Source organism: Mandrillus leucophaeus, unplaced genomic scaffold, assembly GCF_000951045.1.
Source record: "Mandrillus leucophaeus isolate KB7577 unplaced genomic scaffold, Mleu.le_1.0 Scaffold665, whole genome shotgun sequence".
Taxonomy (NCBI): Eukaryota; Metazoa; Chordata; class Mammalia; order Primates; family Cercopithecidae; genus Mandrillus; species Mandrillus leucophaeus.
The window spans coordinates 1,041,932-1,057,873 of NW_012107197.1; the positions used below are offsets into that span (position 1 = coordinate 1,041,932).

At 54.6% G+C, this 15,942-nt stretch overlaps 2 protein-coding genes across 5 annotated transcripts in view; both read right to left on the reverse strand.

Moving 5' to 3' along the window:
* Positions 1 to 1,984, reverse strand: part of POMT1 (protein-O-mannosyltransferase 1) — a 19,472-nt gene extending 17,488 nt beyond the window's left edge. For 2 of the 4 annotated variants that reach the window (XM_012001590.1, XM_012001591.1), the window contains exons 1-2: positions 1,726 to 1,984; positions 522 to 673 (exon numbers count right to left, since the gene is read on the reverse strand). In XM_012001590.1, coding sequence (XP_011856980.1) covers positions 522 to 643 — 122 coding nt within the window. In that variant the 5' untranslated portion in view covers positions 644 to 673; positions 1,726 to 1,984. The remainder of the gene's footprint in view (positions 1 to 521; positions 674 to 1,725) is intronic. The other 2 variants (XM_012001592.1, XM_012001593.1) reach the window with 2 other exon arrangements.
* Positions 1,985 to 4,586: 2,602 nt separating this feature from the next.
* The window catches only part of PRRC2B (proline-rich coiled-coil 2B), an 82,152-nt gene continuing 70,796 nt past the window's right edge, over positions 4,587 to 15,942 (reverse strand). The window contains exons 28-31 of the mRNA XM_012001594.1: positions 13,192 to 13,347; positions 12,500 to 12,591; positions 10,311 to 10,392; positions 4,587 to 9,065 (exon numbers count right to left, since the gene is read on the reverse strand). Coding sequence (XP_011856984.1) covers positions 8,931 to 9,065; positions 10,311 to 10,392; positions 12,500 to 12,591; positions 13,192 to 13,347 — 465 coding nt within the window. The 3' untranslated portion in view covers positions 4,587 to 8,930. The remainder of the gene's footprint in view (positions 9,066 to 10,310; positions 10,393 to 12,499; positions 12,592 to 13,191; positions 13,348 to 15,942) is intronic.

Below are 15,942 nucleotides of genomic sequence, written 5' to 3' on the forward strand. Positions count from 1 at the left end.
GGGAGGCGGAGCTTGCAGTGAGCCGAGATCGCGCCACTGCACTCCAGCCTGGGCAACAGAGTGAGACTCCGTCTCAAAAAAAAACAAAAAACAAAAAACAAAAAACAAAAAACACGCATTAATCAGTTAATAAAGAGCCCTTCAATAATAACAGCAATCACTTCCCATTATGACAAAAACACATTCTGAGTGCTCTCAACAGTGAAGACTCACTTCCAAATCCATCAATCCTCTGCCGCCCAGACTTTAAAACTGTTACCCAAGGTTGGCAACCAGATTTTCCTCTACTGCACCCATTTAATGGGCCAAATTTCACCTGCTACAGACCCAGAAGGCAAGACCTAAAAGGTGTACTCTGCTGGGGCTGTCCTGGGGACAGACTGGTCTCTCGTCTCACTGCCAAAAACATCTATCACCAAAAAGCCAGGATTTCACTCTCTCATTTATGCTCTTCAGTAAGACTCCCCCTATCACAAAGTACAATTCCAGATTCACCCTGGGAATGGAGTCACTTAGCTTACACCACAGCCCGCGGGTACGTGAGTCGCCACAGCCGGCTCAGTAACCCCATCCCAGTCAGGGCCACGAGGCTCAAGTTGATGTCGGCCGTCACCACTATAGGGCGCTTCAAAAATCCCCACATCTTGTAGAAAAGTGGGCTCAGGCAGATGCCCTAGAAAAGAAGGGAGAAGCCGTGGTCAATGAGGGCTCACGAGAAGCTGCAAAAGGAATCCCCAGCCACCTGGCTCCCAGACGCGCGCTGAGAGAACCACAGCACAGCCGGGCTGCTAAGAAAGGCCTCAGTTCCTGGAGCCTTGGTTCAGGTAGACATGTGGGGTGAGGGGCACTAGCAGTGAACTCGGGCGGGAATTCAGGGGATCTCAGGACTGGACATTCACTCCTGTCAACAACTCATTCCATAAAACCTGCTGAGCACGTCTTGGGAGCGAGAACACCGCTAAGGAATGCCAGGGTTTCTCCCCTCCCTCCCCGACGACCAGGAGCCCACACCACAGCTCTCTGACCCTGCGCAGCTCCTGGGTGCCATCTCAGCTGCTCGGCCCAGGGACCCCAACCTGGCCGAGCCTCGAGGCCTCCTTATCTCTCCTCAAGGATGCATCTGCCCCCAGTGCCTCCCTGCCTTCTCTTCCAGCGGCACATCATCCCCAGGTGCTCCCTTTCTCGCCTGAAGGGTGCATTTGCACCCTCCGCCTCCACGTTCTCCTCCAGGCTTCATCTTCCCTTGAGCGCCGCTTCTCTTGAGGCTGCATCAGCCCTGGGGCATCCTGTCTCACACCAAAGCCGCTTCTGGCCGCTGGCGCCCCGCTGGCATCCTCAGGCCCCATCTACCCTGGACGCGCCTTTCCCTCCCTAAGCTGCACCTGCCTTGAGCGCCTTCCTCCCAAAAGGTCCCACCTGTCCTGGGAATACCTCCTCTCCTGGTAGGCCCTTCTTCCCCACAGGCCGCACCTGTCCCGGCCACCAACTCCCGAGGCTGCGTCGGCCCCAGCTCCGTCCTCACCCTGAGGCTGCACCCGCAGCACGCTCTTCCTCCCTAGGGCTGCACGCGCCGCGGATTCTTTCTTCCGGGCTCTGTCGGCCAGACGCCGCACCTGCCCGGGCCGGAACCCCGCCCCCGGCTCCGGCAAGGCTTGGACGCCCTCGTCCCGCACTGACTCTCCCGAGTCCGGGCTGGGCTGTCGTCCCCGGTGTCCCCAAACGTACCCGCGTTTCTCCGAGTCCAGGCAGAGCCGCTCCCGGCGCCGGGCAACGCCTCGGAACCGTCCTACTGGGCCGACGGTTGGGGGTGAGGCCGCTCAGCACTCCGCACCGCCCGCCGCCGTGCTCGACGTTCGATTCACCGCGCCTGCGGGGTCCGGGGGGTAGCAACGCGCGTGCGCACTGGGCGAGGGTGACGCGCGTGCGCAGCGGGCGAGAAGCAGGTGTGAAACGCGGGAGTTCGCCTCCCTCGGGTGCTACCGCTTTGTGTGCCAGGATTTCTGTGTACTCTAAGCAGACATGCAGCTTTTTAAAAGCGCAGTGGGCTCCCACCCATCTTCTGCTCCTTGCTTTTTCATTCCATCTGGCGCGATCTTAAATCTGCGTCTGCACAACGGCATTCTGCCGGCGCGACAGTTTGCTCCTAGTTCTTTTCTTTTTTTTTTTGAGACGGAGTTTCGCTCTTGTTGCCCAGGCTGGAGTGCAATGGCGCGATCTCGGCTCACCAAAACCTCCGCTTCCCGGGTTCAAGCGATTCTCCTGCCTCAGCCTGTCGAGTAGCTGAGATTAAAGGCGCCCGCCACCACGCCCGGTTAATTTTTGTATTTTTAGTAGAGACGGGGTTTCGCCATGTTGCCCAGGCTGGTCTCGAACTCCCGACCTGAAGTGATCTGCTCGACTGGGCCTCCCAAAGTGCTGGGATTACAGGCATGAGCCACCGCGTCCGGCCTTAATTTTTTGAGACGGGGTCTCGCTCTGTCGCCCAGGCTGGAGTACAGTGGCAGGACCACGGCTTGCTGCAGCCTCGACCTCTCTGCCCCAACCTCTCTGCCCCAAGCGATCCTCCCTCCTCGGCCTCCAAAGCAGCTGAGACCACAGGTGCGTGCTCCCACACCCATGGGCGCTCCTAGTTTTCTTGCCAAAAAAACATCGATGCCACGAATCTGCTTGCACATACATCTAGTGAAATGGCTGAGGGTAAGTGCATTTAAAAAGCACCTAGGGCCGGGGGCGGTGGCTCACACCTGTAACCCCAGCACTTTGGGTGGCCGAGGTGGGAGGATCGCGTGAGCCCGCGTGAGTTCCAGAAGAGCCTGGGCAACATAGGGAGACCACGTTTCCATAAAAAAATTGCAAAAATTAGCCGGGCCTGTTGGCGTCTGCCTGCAGTCCCAGCTACAAGGGAGGCTGAGGCAGGAGATTGCTTGGGGTAGGGAGGCCGAGGCTGCAGTGAGCCTTGGTCTCACCACTGCACTCCAGCCTGGACTACAGAGTGAGACCCTGTCTCAAAACAAAAAACAAAACCAAAAAAAAAAAAACCCCGGACATGAGTGGGGGCTGCAAGACCATCAGAGGCTCCAGTGGGGGCACCTCCCCTCAACTCCGTGGCAGAAGACTGGAGGCTTCTTCCTCCCTTCCCAGGGCTCCTCCTCCTTCTCCATCAGCCTCTCCAGCCCCCTGTGCTCAGGGTCAAGAGCCTTCCCAAAGGCCTGCTTTGGGGCAGACATGGTACTTTTGGTTGGGTGAATGCACCCCTTCCCATGTTTTCCCTGGAACAGTCGGCACCCAGAGCAGGGTAACTGACAGCAACGCAACCAGGCTGATGGATCACTCTTCTCAGCCTCGCTGCTTCTTGATCTCCTGGTCTATTTGTATGTTAATCTATGCAGACCAAAAGGACACACTGCAGGTTTAATAACCTTAATTACGGTTCTTGGCTGTCTGCAAGATTTTTTTTCCATGTTGGTCAACATAGCATTAGATGACGCCAGTTGAGAATTTAGTGGTTACTTCTTTATGGCTTACCCTTGAGGGGTTATGTGACTCACCCAAGATCCCACAGAGAGGGAAGGAGCTGGGGCTCACCTGTGTTTGTGGCCAGAGGCTGCAGGCAAACTGTGTTTACAGTGGGCAGGGAAGGTTCCCTGGGCCCCAGGAGGGAGTGGGGCTGGCCTGTTGAGCTTTGGTTCATGCCATGCTAACAGTGGTGGTGCCTCAGGACTGAGAGCCTCCATCTTGCAAGTCCCCAACCTCAGGACTAGCTTCCTTCAGGGCCCGTCTCCCTTTGAGATTTTCTGAGCCACCTGTCCCTAGGGAGCAGTGAATCAGGGCAGTGAGTGTGGCTGGTTAAAGCCGAGATGCCTGTGCCCAGGTCCCCAACTCTCTTCCATAGTCAAAAGGCTTAGAAGGAAGTTGAGGGATTGGTGTTTCTCACGGAAACAGCGTTTAATTTCTTGGAGGTAATTTATTTCTTAGCTGGTTCTAGGCACTAAGCTAAAAGCTACTGGTGACTTTGAATCTGCACTACCCCGTGAGGTCGATACCATTACAGTCTGCATTTTATGATTAAGGAGACTGACTCTTTCCCCAGGTCACACAGTGAGGCAATGGCAAAACCGAGAACTGCTGCCTCAACTCATTCTTACCTTTTAGTCTTCGCTGCCGCAGGCCTGGCTTGGCTTGCTCCTTCCCCACCCCAAAGCACAGCGTAATCCTCCTCCACTTCCTGCAAAAGCACTGCTGGAAGTGACACCACCACACACCGCATCAAATGCTTACCTCCTCTGACCAGCTCATTTCTCATGGCAAGTGATGGGGCCGCAGGCAGGCTCTGCACACAGCCAGATGCCATCCGTGGGAAGAGAGTGGAGAGTGCTTGATGCTGCAGCATTTGGAAGATGCTTCTTAACCACGGGTTTCAATCCCTTCTCTACCCATACAGCTTCTGTTAAGGCATTTCGGCCGTGCCACTCCTAATTTCCATGTGAACTCTGTAAAATTAGAACTCTTTGATGTGTGGTTCTCTCTGGTCAAATTACCAAGAAAAGAGGGATGTACAACCTGAGAAAGCATGTTCAGCTTTATCTTTTTTAACTTTTTTTATTTAAATAAGGAGAATTCTTTCATATGGAAAGAGCTAGTACAATCACATATTTGAAAGGAGAAACAATAGGTACTGAACCGGAGGGAAAGGGCGAGGGTTTGAGTGTGCCAGCACCGGCCTGGTGAATCCACGATTCCATTTCCCATCCAAGGTAAGTTTCCCGAAATAACGTCTAAACAAGCTGCACTTATACCTCTAGCCATCGTCTGCCCTTTCAAATATCTGGTCTACATGGAAAGACAAAGAGGAAAGGCCAAAACATAAACAAAAGGAAACAGAACAAAACACAGCCCTCTCAGGAACCAAACAAAAACCCCCAAATCCTTTTTTACTACACAAGGCATGAGGTCAAAAGCTTAAGAGTACAGTGTCCCCTTTAGATCATGGGAGAAAGGCGTCCGCACAGAGCCTTAGCAGGAATTTCCACTCCAAGGCTCCAGAACATGCTGAAGATGGGGCTCTGGGGGTGCCACTACCATCCTGGAGGCCACCAACTGGGGTAGAGACAGTGAAGAGCAGGTCTCACGTGCCCGAAGACCACCAGCCAGATATACACTGGTGGCCCTGGTGGAGCGTGGCGGGGCAACAGCGTCCATCTCCAACACCAAGCCACTCCTGTCCTGGATGACTTCCTGCTTCGGTCCGTCACATTTCAGAAGAGAGCTGGCTTTCTGGAAGCCTGTGTTTCCCATTCATCACAGAATATGACAGAGCACACACACTCTGGTATCCTTGGTCTTCAAAGGCCATTTCCAGCAGACCCTCTTACCTAGGCTTGCTCTGCAGGAAGTGAAAAGGGACAAATGAAGATTTGAGGGGCAGCCTGCAGTTACTTGGCAGAGGGGAACCAAATGGCAAGGGAGCAGGCTCCACCAGAGCTGCCATGCTGCCGCAGCAGGCCAGGCCACAGCACGGCCGTGCACCTGTGTGCGCTCAGCTTCCAGAAGGCGTCACTGACCATCCGGAAGGCAGATCCATTAAGATAGGAGGGCGGCAGCTCGGCTGGAGAGCACTGATGTCAATGTTTAACAAGGTACCCCAGTGTCCCTAGAAGTGGCTGGAAGGACCACAGCTTTGGAACTGAACTGATTTTCTTGAATGTGAAATAAAGTCATCCTTTGTTTTCCCCCTTAAGGAACCTAGAGCCAGAGTATCTATGAAATCCAAGTTTGAAAACAATACAAATGTTTAAAAAAAAAAAAAAAAACTGGGGGGAGAAGCCAACAGTGAAGAAAACCAAACCGAATGCAGCTGGCATTGAAGTCCCCAGTGGGTGGATGAGCATTTCAGATGCACACCCACACTCTGGACTTCATCCCACTCTAGCGGACAGTGGACAAATACCACCGCAAGGCCACTGGTTGCTAAGCAATGGGCCGCACCCCCGATGGCAAAGGCAGAGCTGCCAGCATCGGGAAGAGGGCAACTTGAGCAGGCAAAAGTGAGTGGGTTCTGACCCCCCACTCAGCAGCAGAAAAGGCAAGCGCTGGTCTCCACCTGTTCCCACCAAGGCCCCGTGGTATCCTGGCAGAAGCCTCTGCATGTATCTGCGCTCTGAAGATGGGGGTTTGAAAACAAAATAAGACCCTACGTCCTACTACCTTGAGCTTGGCTCTAAAACCACGTGAAAGGAAGAGATATATTGCACCTTAAAACGTCTCTGCACTAAGAACTGCATTTAATCAGACCAAGGAGGGGTAAGGAGGGGTTGGGGCGCTGGGAGGCCTGAGGCCTGCCCTCAGCCCCCAGTCTCATTTAAAATCTGCATCTCAGCGAAGAGACTGCAGCTCAGGTCACACAGAGGTGGTGACTGCACCGAACTTCACATGCAATTTCCTGGCCTTTCCTGCACAGAATTAATTCAGACATTATATATAAATAGAGCAGTGAAACATTTACTTCTTTTTTTTCATCTAGACCTACAACATCAATACATATAAATAAATTCTAGTGTTTTTTGTTTTTTTATTTGGGGTCGGGGAGAAGGAAGGAAGGAAATACCGGGTAAGAGAAAAGGGCTGGAGAACAGGTGACCTTTTTGTTTTTATTTTTTCTCAAACAGCAAGTACTGTGGGTCTGATGCCAGGTTCACCTGAAGGGTATATCTTTTTAACAGCATCCGGGAGGCTTTTTCTTTCGACAAATCATACGCACCACCGCGTCAGGTGGGAGGGGTCTCACCATGTGGCTCAAGTGTCCAGGTGGAGATGAATGTGTGGCTCCCGCAGGCCTGGACTCACCCAGGAATGGCTTGGCAAGGGGGGCGGATAGGGACAAAGAGGGCTCATCCCAGGCCCCACAAGCAGCCGCTTGCAGTGGGAGAAGGGAAAGCAGACACGCAGCTCAGGTAGGGAATGCCCGGAACTGTCAGGTGGACAGCCCCTGGGGAAAGGACTCCAGCGTAAAGACTATGGATGAAGAGGGAAAAGACCAGGTGAGGGCAGGAGGGGAGCTGCTGAAAGATGCAGGTGAATAGTAAAGCAGCCTTCAGTAAAACTGCTCCTTCCCAGGCAGCTCTGGGGTGGGCACTGTTTGTAGGAGGCCGTTCTCCCACTTCCTTAGAATTGTGAGAGCAGTAAGAAGTTACTTTAGCAGTTCCTAAGATGCTCCTTCCCCATGTTCTACACTAGACACAGAGCTTAGAGCCCAAGCCCAAGTGCTGTCCTGCACCCATGAGACGCCGAGGGCAGCCTCTGGGCGGTGCATCCCCGGCGCTCTCCTCACGGTGTTCTGAGCTGGCCTCCTCTGGAAGAGCAGGTAGACGCTCAGTGACCCCTAAGAACAGCTAAGAAACTTGAACTGTCCCCTTCCCTTTCCTCGGATGACAGAATCTGGAGTGATTTCCTTGTTTCTTATTTAACGACGACATGCCCAGCACACGATGGCTCACACAAGCCTCTGGCTGGAGAAGCTGCCCCTGCAGAGACTGCACAGGCCCTCTGGACGTTGGTCAGCCCTCCACCCAGCCTCACCCTGCCCCCCGCCCCGGTCATCTGAAGACAAATGAGACTGATGCCTGCTGCTTAGCTCAGGCCCTCCTGTCCTGACAACCTGGGTCTGCTGCTGGGAGTGAAGCAAAGGAGGAAAAGGACAAACTCCCAGCGGCCTCACTTGGGGACCACACGCAGGTCCACTCCTCCGTCACCAAGTGGTGTTCACGACGAGCTGTGTGGGAGGTGGAGACGGGTCCAGAGGAAGCAGCAGGCTCCAGAAGAGGAAGGAAGGAAAACAACAGGTTACAAAAGGCTTCAAGGAAAGAGTGCGTGAAACACAGCGCCCGAGGGGCAGGGTGTGGAGCCCCAGAAGCAGAGGGCATGGGGCCTGGGATGGGCCTGTGGTGTCTCAGCTCATCCCATCTGGGCCAACCTGGGAGCCACCAGCAGCCACCTCCATGACTGGTCTCTAGTGCTCAGCACATCCACCGGCTTCAGAGCAGCTCAGGACAGGGACCCTGTGTGATTCTCATGCTAAAACCGTCATCAACTTCATGCTAAAACCGTCATCAAGTTCATGGGCTGCCTGTAGGCACCCTGGGCTCATCAGGCCAGGAGCTGGAACCCAACTGTGACTCCCCCGCCGCCACCTGCCTGCTGCTCTGCGCAGCCCATTGCTTCCCAGGCAGGGAGCCAGGCACCAGAGTGCTCGCGACGGGTGCCCTCGAGAACCTCCATTTCTTTTTGCAAATAACCTCAAAGATGAACCAGCTGAGGAATCAGGAGGGGATGCATTCTTAAGAGTCACCTCTTAAGGTACTGCAGTGACGTATCAAATTAAACAGGACAGAGGCTAGAGATGGGAGGGAGGAGAGGGGCTGGCGAGAAACATATAAAAGTTCAGCTATACACAGGGAGCTTGCGTTTCTGTTTTCTTTTCCTTTCCCCTTTGTAAAAACCTTGGCTACATTTTAAAACAAAAAGCCTCAAAGTAAAATGACCCTGCTGCCAAACCACTGTGCCTAGGACTGGGCGGCTGGGCCGGAAGCACTGCTGAGAAGGCGCCCTGGCTGTGCGGCAGGACAGGGAGGAGGCAGGGAGGGCGGATCTGCACTGCACGGGAGGCGTCACTCCACGGTCACGGTGGGAGCAGATGGGATGAAGGTGTCGTTTGCTTTTTTGTTTCATATCAAAGCAAGCGGGTCAATGCCATATATCCACGGGTGCAAGCTGGTTGACAACGGAGCTTTCGGGAGTGGAGAGGAGGGAGGTCTCTCAGTCCGGGCCAGGCATTTGGACGGTGGATCTGGTGAGGCTCCCGAGTGTCGGCTATGTCAAGGCCGCATGGCGGCACCATCCCCAGTGGGGCGACGTGAGGTGGCAGCCAGGCACCATCAGGCCTTACTCTCCTCCACTTTGACAGCCCGAGGCTTGATCGCTCCGGTTCGCTTCATCTGGGAGGCAGCCGAGGGGGCCTCCTGCAGCTTCACGGCTCCCAGGCTGGGTTTCTCATCCACTCGTTGTTTTGCCTTTGGACAGATGAATGGGAAAACAAAGTGACCCTGGCGCTGAAGTGTGTTTGGACACACAGTTCCCACCACTCCCTTCCTGCTCCTGAGATGCAGGGAAAGCTCCCTTAAGTCGTCCGTCCCTTGGTTGAAGGACCAGACTTAGAAACCCTCCTCCTAGTAAGGAAAGTGGCGCGAGTGCCCTCTCTGCTCCCTCCCATGAGCCCCGAGTGCAGTGATTCGGAGAGGCAGGAAGACACCGGGTCCTCCACAAAGAATTCCGCCATGGCACATCCCAGGGCGGAAGCAGTTCCGGTCCCAAGGCCAACTGGAAGAACCTTTTCAAATCAGTGCACCTCCTGCCCCGCAGGCAAAAAAGCCCCTTCGAGTAGATCCAAGTGCCCCCTGCACATCTCGGAGCCCCCGACTGTCTGCTGGGGCCCTAGGCAGACTTGCTCCACAGATCTCTGGCCGCGATTCAGCCAAACCCCCTACCACTCCCACTCTGTAACCTTTTCCTGGGGCCCCATTCCTAGTCAGGGCTCCCCTGGTCTGTGGCTCTACACAGGGAGTGGGGTGGGGAAGTCACAGAGCAGTCAGCGCATCTGCCCCCCACCAGGTCTGAACTCTGGAAGAAAGCTTTAGAAGCTCATTCCACACAACTCTCATGACCCCCAAGGGAACCAATGAGAGCAATCACTGCCCACCTCTACCAGCCAGGCACAGTGACTGATTAAAAACCCAGGTCTGAGGGGCCTAAGCTCTGAGCCCCAGCATGTTTTAGAGAACAGAGAAGAGAATAGTGCCTGCAGGAAAATACACTGCGATGTCCTTTTCATTATATGGGTAAAATTAACTTCACCTGTGCTCCCACCCGGTCAAGACAAAAACGAGACACACCACTGACCAGAACCAGCGCGCGCACCCGGGCTCCTAGAGCCGACCCCCAAACCTAACCGAGTCTCCCAGGGCACCTCAGCCCCGACCTGCCAGGGCTGGTCCACCTTCCAGCACCACCTCCTCAGAGGAATCGGCATCCTCCCTTCTCTGCAGGACAAGGAAGGATCCAGACGCCCGTCAAGAGGAGAAATGCCTTCGCCAGGAGGGACGCGGACGGCCCAGCTCCTGGTTCCGTGCTCTAACCGCTAGGGCATGGCTCTCTTTAGACAAGGAGCGCTCAGATAGGTTGGACAGTCCCTTCTCTTTTGGCGCTTGGAGACAGGCCTAAGTGTCCAGGGCTGAAGGGTCTGGAAAGCCATCTTCTACCTGTTGCACGTAGTGTCCCTGCACAGAGCCCATGTTAACTGCTGATCCAGAGGGCTTCCCACTGGGGCTAGCAGAGCTAGGCCTGAAAAAACCAAAGGCAGGGGTTGAGAATACACAACGTGTCACCACAGAAATGGAGTCAAAGCCTAGCACACGGAGGAGGCACAAGGAAGGAAGGGCCTGTGGCCAGAGGCGCGTGCTCGGGACAGTCTGTGGATCTCTCGGATGGAAAACAACCATAGACCTAAGACAGCCCAGAACGCAGAAGGGTGAGGGGGTGGCTGTCACTGACCACCCCAGCACCTCCGGGACAGAGCTCAAGGAGACGCATCACAAGAGAGGGAGGCTCAGGCCCTGTACAGGTGGGAACGGCTGTCCTGCTGTGCAGAAAGCGACACTGGCTGTCTCAGGGTCTGGACCAACATGATGCAGTGCCCCAGACAAAAGGCCTAGAAGCCTGACACTGAGCCAGAACTGTGCCGAGTATTGTTCTAGTCTTAACTTTTTAGAAGAAGGGGTGGGGGAACCAAAATGTACAACATACTTCTAAATGTGTCCCACTGACCACTAGTTAGTTCCCAGGGATGTTGTGGGTGCTACATGGAAAACAAGTCTGCAGTCAAAAAGCCTAAGTGCCGTGTGCAGAGTTCAACAGGACTCTCAACCTAGGGCCGCTCAGCCTCTGTGTGGTGAATACCCTCCCCAGCAGGCCAACCCGGGACAGCACTCCCCCAAGGACCTGACCAGGGAACCCTTGTTTTTGCAGCGCACATCTCGGCAGCTCTATTTCCAGAACACTTTGGGAAACACTGCTGTACACAATTATAGCAATTCCCCAACCCCCCTAAAACACCATAGAAACAAAGCTACTAGTTTAAGGCTTCCACTGTCTAAATATGCTCCAAAGAATAATCTGCTGCCATTCATTCCTACAACTACATAGACACAGGCGACTCTTGTCCTGTCAGGCTCTGTTCTCTGAGTTTTGCCTTTTTGAGGCTTCTGGAATCTGCTTGTGGCAGCAGCAGGACAGCGTCTGCTGAGACCTGCAGCTGCCTTCCTCCTTCCAGTTCCACTCCACGGTCGGTACTGTCCAGCTATCTTTTTCACACAGTCCTGATGTTTTGGTCTATATGACAGACATGGTAGGAGAACAAAATGTACTAAAAACAGAAATAAATGAAGCCAGGAGAGTGAAAATAAGAACAGAAAAGAAAGAATGGGAGGAAAATTCACAAAAACCCCTTTCTCTGGAAATGAAGGTACAAGAGTGGAATGCTGTGATGGAAGACAGGCAAAGGGCAGCGGGGCAGAGGGGGCGCAGCCGGAGCAACCTGCAGACCATGGGGGCCCGGCTTGCAGAGCGCTCCTCAGGTCTGCAAGGACCTGTGTAGTCGTGGGGACACCTCGTGGCGCCTGCAGCGATGGTATTAACCTCACAGGGCACCATGGGTCAGGCAGGTCTGTTTCACTCATTTATAAACACAAAGGGGTCTCAGGACTCTCCCACATGTAACAAGGGTGGACTGTACAAGCCCTCGGAGCCCAGGGTCAGCGCATGCTGCCTTCACACACCAGCACGGGCAGAAAAGGCAGTGGACCAGAGGCTCTCGCCGGCATCCGACAGAGCCACCTGAGTATCCAGCTAAGGGGACCCTGAGACAGTTGCTGGAGGTGGAGACAGACACAAAGGAAGCAAAAAGAGGGTGCTGGTTTGTAGTGTGGAAGGAATGGCCCCACAAGCCCAGCAACAAAAAGTCCCCTGGCAGGGGTCATAGGGCAAGTCCGAGGAAAGAGACGCTGGGAAAGGCCATGCTTCTCCCCTTGCCAGGATGCAGCCCTGTGGCCAGTGGGTCCTGTTTTCGGATCTGATGGGAAGTCACGTCAGTCCTGACGCCTACTAAACGTCAGCCGTTCCTTTTCCTACCTTTCCAGGAAGCTCCCCAATCCAGAGCATCTTATTTATTATAATGATTAAAGCCAAAACCACTCTCCTGATTCCTCACTCCCCCACTTTTAACTGCAACACAAGTGCATCCCCGTGCCGAACCACCACAGTGACATGTGGCCCACAGAGGGACCAGGTCTCTGGTGGCTCTCCCCAGGCCCACAGATTCTTCTGAGCCACCGGGCCACGGCTCTGGCAACTGCTCAGCTCATAGCACACAGTCCCCAGGGAGTGGTTTTACCTGTAGGTCTGTGGCGATGGCACGGGGCCTCCTGAAGGGACATTCTGTTTACTGTCGGCAAAGTGGAAGCCTTTCATCTCCATCTGAGAGGGCTAGAGAGACCAAGCAGCAACAAGCTGTCATCTGAGGCCCTGGACACAGCTGGACCACACAGACTCACTGAGCAACCCAGGGCAGACGCGGTGAGGGCCGTGCGAATTCCCAGGGAGGCACCTACTAGAGCAGTGGTTTTTGGCACCAGGGCCCAGTTTCATGGAAGACAATTCTCCCACAGACCAGGACAGCTCTGCAGCCCAGGGGCTGGGCACCCCTGTTCTGGAGGAATCTGCAAGCCCCTCCCCTCCAAGCCAGACTCAAGAGGGCTGCTTCTTAGAAAGCAAGAACCATCACAATATTTTGTTCTTTTTAAAGTGAGGTGGGAGAGCCAATGAAGCATGGCCGTCCATAGCAGGGCCTCCTGGGGAGCTGGGGAGGAATGCTGGTTCCTGGCCCTCAGCCGTCGACAACTTCAGAGTCCCCAGGACCTGCCTGTGTGATGGCCCCACACACGGTCACCTTCCTTTCTGCCCTGACAGTCCTGCACACACCCAGGCCACTGGCTCTTTCTACCACACAGGGGTACTTAGCTTGCTAGAAAAGGTTGGTGACACAAGGCCCCCTCCCTAGGGTCAGAGGCAGATGGGTCCCCTTACCTCTCTGCTGGTGTTCAGGACTGGCGGCTGGGACCCGGGCGGAGGAATCCTTCGGGGGGCCCCAACAGAGAGGCTCTGCCCAGGCGGCAGCTGAATGGACTGGGGCAGGATCAGCGGCTGCTGCCCCGAGCCGTACCGAGGCAGTGGCATGGTCAGCTGTTGGGTGACAACGACAGTCAGGAGGGGGACCGACCGATGCTACGGAGAAACCCCAAACACGCACCAAAGAGCGACTGCACATGTACTTCAAATTCATACACTTCAGAAGAACTAAAGCAAAGCCTGCACACAGCAGGACACGCTCTGATTTCTACTGTAGCACAGGAGACATCGCCCAGGATTTCACACCTTCGATGGCAGGGGCAAGTCTTCTTGCTGGAATGGAGTAGGTGGTGAGAAAACGGGCAAGACGAAGCTGACTGCAGGCACAGGAGCTAACAGCGTTAAGTGTGTCTCATTCACATCTCTGCTAAGGGCTGCGTCTATCTTCAGCCCTTTCTGCCTTTGTCCAGCAAGTGCTTACTAAAAGCATACGAGGTGCTGGGGAAGCGGCAGGGCCCTGTCCGACATGGGCCTGCACACTGCCAGGGTGGCATGTCACACGCTGGACACAGCTGCAGGACACTCAGGGTGCAAAGTGGCACAGGATCTGTGTGTGCACACCAGATCTGTGGGTGCACACAGGGCGGGGTGGGCAAGGAGAGGACGAGTGAGGAAAGTCAGAAGTAATGGCCAAGCCAAATCCCAAAAGATGAAAGCTGCGCCAGACGTGTATCTCTGCATTCCTCTGTACAGCACAAACATTCAAGACTCTCACTGTTTTGCATCAAGTGGTGGTAAAAACAAGACTGGGCTGGATTCTGGGCTGTGGGGGTTCTTTGAAGCATGCTGTGACAGGAGAACAGGGTGGCTGCAGGGCCTAACTAACTAGAACAAGATAGGCGAGGGGGAGATGTGGGCCTGGAGACTCTTAAGGACAGGGGGACACAATGGGGTAGCAGGGCTGGGCCACGTTTGGTCTCTCAGTCACTGTCCTCTTCATCTCCCTGCTATTAAGTCCACAGTGGAGGGTCAGAAGGATCTATTGGAATTACATCACTGAGACGTGTAGTGGCCAGAGCCGCAAAACACCATGCTCCTCCTTGGAGCACCAACATGGTGCAGGATGAAGATGATGGGGACATGCTGCCATTTAGAGTGCTGACTTGGGGTATGATCTGACTTGCAGGGAGGCCAGGTAGGAGCCCCCACAGGAGCTGGACAGCGTGGAGCGGGGGTGGAGGGGATGAGACACAGTTGGATTCTGAATGCTTTTAAAGCCAGAGCCGACAGGCCCGCTGAAGGGTCGGTGAGGTGAGAGGAGCAGGGAGCCAAAGAGGACATGGACTGGACAAGCAGAAGGACGGGGAGGAAAATCGAGTTTTGGATATGATGAGTCTTGAGATGTCATGAGACCACAGGAGAGGTGCTGGAAAGTCCATTGGATTTCACATTCAATTCCAGGGACAGATCTGAGCTGAAGATGTCCATTTGGGAGTGAGGAGAAGATGGAGGAATTTAGAGCCATGACTCTTAAAAGACACCCAAAGCAGGGCCCAGGGGCATGCCAACTGTTACGGACTGGGAAGGAGAGGGGACAGCAAAGGAGACTGAGGAGGAAGTCTGAGGCAGCAGGAAAGCCAGGAGTGACGGCCTGGTAACTGGGTGAAGACAGTGCTTCAAGGGCTGTGGGGGGCGGGATTACGGGGTCAGCACTGCAACTCGTCTGTGTACTGACAGGAAGGGCCATCCGATGCATGAAAGGGAGGGAGACTTGCTGGGGTGGGGCCCCCCAGGGGCACAGGCAGCACCCAGGCAGGGATGTGGCCACAGGGGCTTGGAGACTGTCACTGCTTCTGTTTCCTGGGTGACACAGAAAGGGAGATCACAGATGGGAGGCAGCGAGGGGCAAGATGCAAGTCTGAAAAGCTGCTAGGAGGGTGGTGGTTGACTCAGAGCCACAGCTTGGATGAAATGCAAAGGCCATGTGGCTCAACAGATCTGCTGATGGGGAGGAAGAAGCCAAGCCAAGTGGGAGAATAACAAAAACGTGGGTGGTGGAGACTGGGCGTGGTGGCTCACACCTGTAATCCCAGCACTTTGAGAGGCTAAGGTGGGTGGATCACTTGAGGTCAGGAGTTCGAGACTAGCCTCGCTGACATGGTGAAATCTCATCTCTACTAAATATGCAAAAATTAGCCGGTGGGTGGTAGGCGCCTGTAATCTCAGCTACTCGGGAGGCTGAGGCACGAGAATCGCTTGAACCCAGGAGACAGAGGTTGCAGTGAGCCGAGACTGTGCCAGCCACTGCACTCTAGTCTGGGTGATAGAGTGAAACTCCATCTCAAAAAAAAAAAAAAGAATTTTCGAGTTGGGTCACTAGAGGGAGTTGAAAAAGCCAGAGGTGACAACTGAGAGGGACGCTGAAAGTTGAGATTATGCGAGAGCCACAGCTACTGGGAGCGGCCAAGCCTAGAGAGGACTGCACAGAGCAGGGGCCCAAGTGAACAAGGGCACCAGTGGTGAGGAGGGTACAAACTGCATGGACAGGGTCCATGGCACAAAGACCCAGGGTCATCTCTGCAGACATCAAAACCACTAGGAACTGGAACAGGAGAGTGGAGACAGACTGAAAGCCAGGCCAGACAAGGAGGGTGACCCTCAAAGGTGCCAAATGCTGCCCACAGGTCGACGGAGAGGAAGATTTCACAG